At 32.9% G+C, this 2,323-nt stretch overlaps 1 protein-coding gene across 1 annotated transcript; it reads right to left on the bottom strand.

The window, feature by feature from the left end:
- Positions 1-1,396: 1,396 nt before the first annotated feature.
- Positions 1,397-1,907, bottom strand: LOC129244328 (putative nuclease HARBI1). The gene is made up of 3 exons (XM_054881947.1): positions 1,686-1,907; positions 1,551-1,628; positions 1,397-1,417 (listed from the first exon to the last, which is right to left on the bottom strand). The coding sequence occupies exons 1-3, from the start codon at positions 1,821-1,823 to the stop codon at positions 1,397-1,399; spliced, it is 237 nt and encodes a 78-aa protein (XP_054737922.1). The 5' UTR covers positions 1,824-1,907.
- Between the last annotated feature and the right edge of the window lie 416 nt (positions 1,908-2,323).

Genomic DNA, 2,323 nt, shown 5'->3' with positions numbered 1-2,323 from the left:
TTTTAACAAAAAAGTTTCATATTGGCGAAACTTCGCAACTTCGCGGTGGGTTTTAAATTTTAAAATCAATTCACAAAATAAAATCTTGGATGAAGTTAAATAATTTCTTCTTGTAATATTAGACTTGGCATTTGCCGCTAATAACTTCTATTTGTACCATTATTTACATTCAAATATTAATTAAAATTTATTTTTTAAGCCGTTCGCAGTTTGTTTCCATTTAAGTAACAAAATACTATTTTGCTACCATTTTTACCAAAAAGGATTTAATTTTTTCCTTTTTATGCACCTTCTTAAATACAACCTTTTGTAAGGGAGTGTCAAAAATCGAATGTCACTAGTGAGCAAACCTTTAATAATTGAATCATGCATATGAACAATCTCGCAAAACTGAACAGGCCTGGTTTTAATTAGTTCATATTATCGCGAGTGCATTGTATAATTAAATTCTATTTTACTTTATGTAATGTTACGTAATGCTATGTTATTTTATTTCGCTTTAGTTTACTTTACATTATTTTACTTTATTTTATTTTGTTACGTTATGTTATGTTGTTTTAAAGTGTTTTGTTTATTTATTTTTTGTTTGATTTTGTTTATTATTTGTTATATTCTGTTATATCTTGTTACTTTATTTCACTTTATTTTACTGAATTTTATGATACGTTGTTTTATGTTATTATTATTATTATTCAGCCCTATCATAGAATCCGTCGTAGACTGTTTTTCGTAGAAACTAAGAAATTGTAATCATACAATTCGAATAGCTCCGAACGCACATTCGAAATTCGTAGAGAGCATTCACTGAATACACTCGTAACGTCAAATCTTACCGTTTCGTACAATTTTTCTACGACAAGGTTAGACTAACGGACAAAAATTAGAAGTAGTAATAAAAAGAAAATTTAAAAGGAGAAAAATAAGAAAGCTGTAAAATGTAAGTCCTATAATAACTAAACTATAAACAAAAAGGAATTTTTTAAGTATATGAACTTTTATTTGATTTTTACAGGTACAAAGTCGTGTTAATGTTGAAGATATAGTCGCGTTAATGTTGAAGATATAGATTCCCTTATCCGAATAGCTGCATCAGTATATGTTGAAGGAGAAGGTTCATACGTTTGATTAAAATGGTTTTCTGCAACATTTTCTGAAAAATCATCAACCACGCGATAATGGATACAAATATTGTGCAATGTTGCGGCAACGTTCACTATTTGGCAAACGTTCATGGGTTCGTAATAAAGCTCACGAGCACCCAGAAGGCATCTGAATCGGTTCTTAAATACACCTATCGTCCTTTCTATAGTATTTCTGGCTTTTGCATGTATTTTATTGTAGTTTCCTTCGGCGCTTCCTGTTGTGGGTGAACGAAAAGGTGTCATTAACCATGGCTCTAGAGCATATCCAGCGTCTCCTGTGGAATAAATAAAACCATTTTAGCAAAAAATTATTCAAACGGTCTATATGTGTATGCACATACCCAAAAGCCAAGTGTTTCGTTCGCCGTTTAGGTATTTATTTTCAAAAAAATTTCGCGCGCTGCTTACGTTCCAAATATGAACATCGTGGTTGCTGCCAGGATACTGCGCATTCACGTAGCGAATTCTCATTTTATTATCGCATATCTGCAATAAATAAAAAATTAGAAAAATATTTGAAATATCAGTTTTTTCAAGACTTACAATCATAGCATTGATGCTATAGTACCCTTTACGATTAAAATACAGGAATTTGTCCTTAGCTGGCGCAACAATTTTAATGTGTGTTCCGTCTACACATAAAATCGCACCAGGAAATCCATATTTTTGATAAAAGTCCATCTTTGCTTGTCTTTTTTCTTCGTTGCTTAAATCAAGATTCACCCACTGAGGACATAGGTGACATTGAAGAGTGTGTAACACGTCTTTTAATACGCCACAAAATGTGGATTGAGCCATGGGAGTGTCAAAATCCTTTCCCACTCCATGCTGGTACCCACCCTCCGCAAAAAAACGTAATACGGAAGACAAACGTTGGAGCGAAGAGATGGAGCACGACCTCATTGAGCGTGCATTTCCATCTAGGACACTTAAGACGTACAAAAACGCCGCCTTATTCAAGCGGTAATTTTTAGTAAACCTGTTTCATAAAATAAAGTTAACCTATGAAGTTATGAAGTTATTCCTATACTTACATTGTGTCCTCGACATCGAGCGGATTGCTTGCGTCCCTTAATGTTTTTCGTTGAATTTTCATATTCGATCTACTTCTTTCACCTTCCGCCTCCACCAACATTATAGAAAATATTAACGAAGAATCCATAACACTCAAAAGCTTTGTT

Source organism: Anastrepha obliqua, chromosome 4 (assembly GCF_027943255.1).
Source record: "Anastrepha obliqua isolate idAnaObli1 chromosome 4, idAnaObli1_1.0, whole genome shotgun sequence".
Classification (NCBI taxonomy): Eukaryota; Metazoa; Arthropoda; class Insecta; order Diptera; family Tephritidae; genus Anastrepha; species Anastrepha obliqua.
This window is presented reverse-complemented; position numbering and strand designations above follow the sequence as displayed.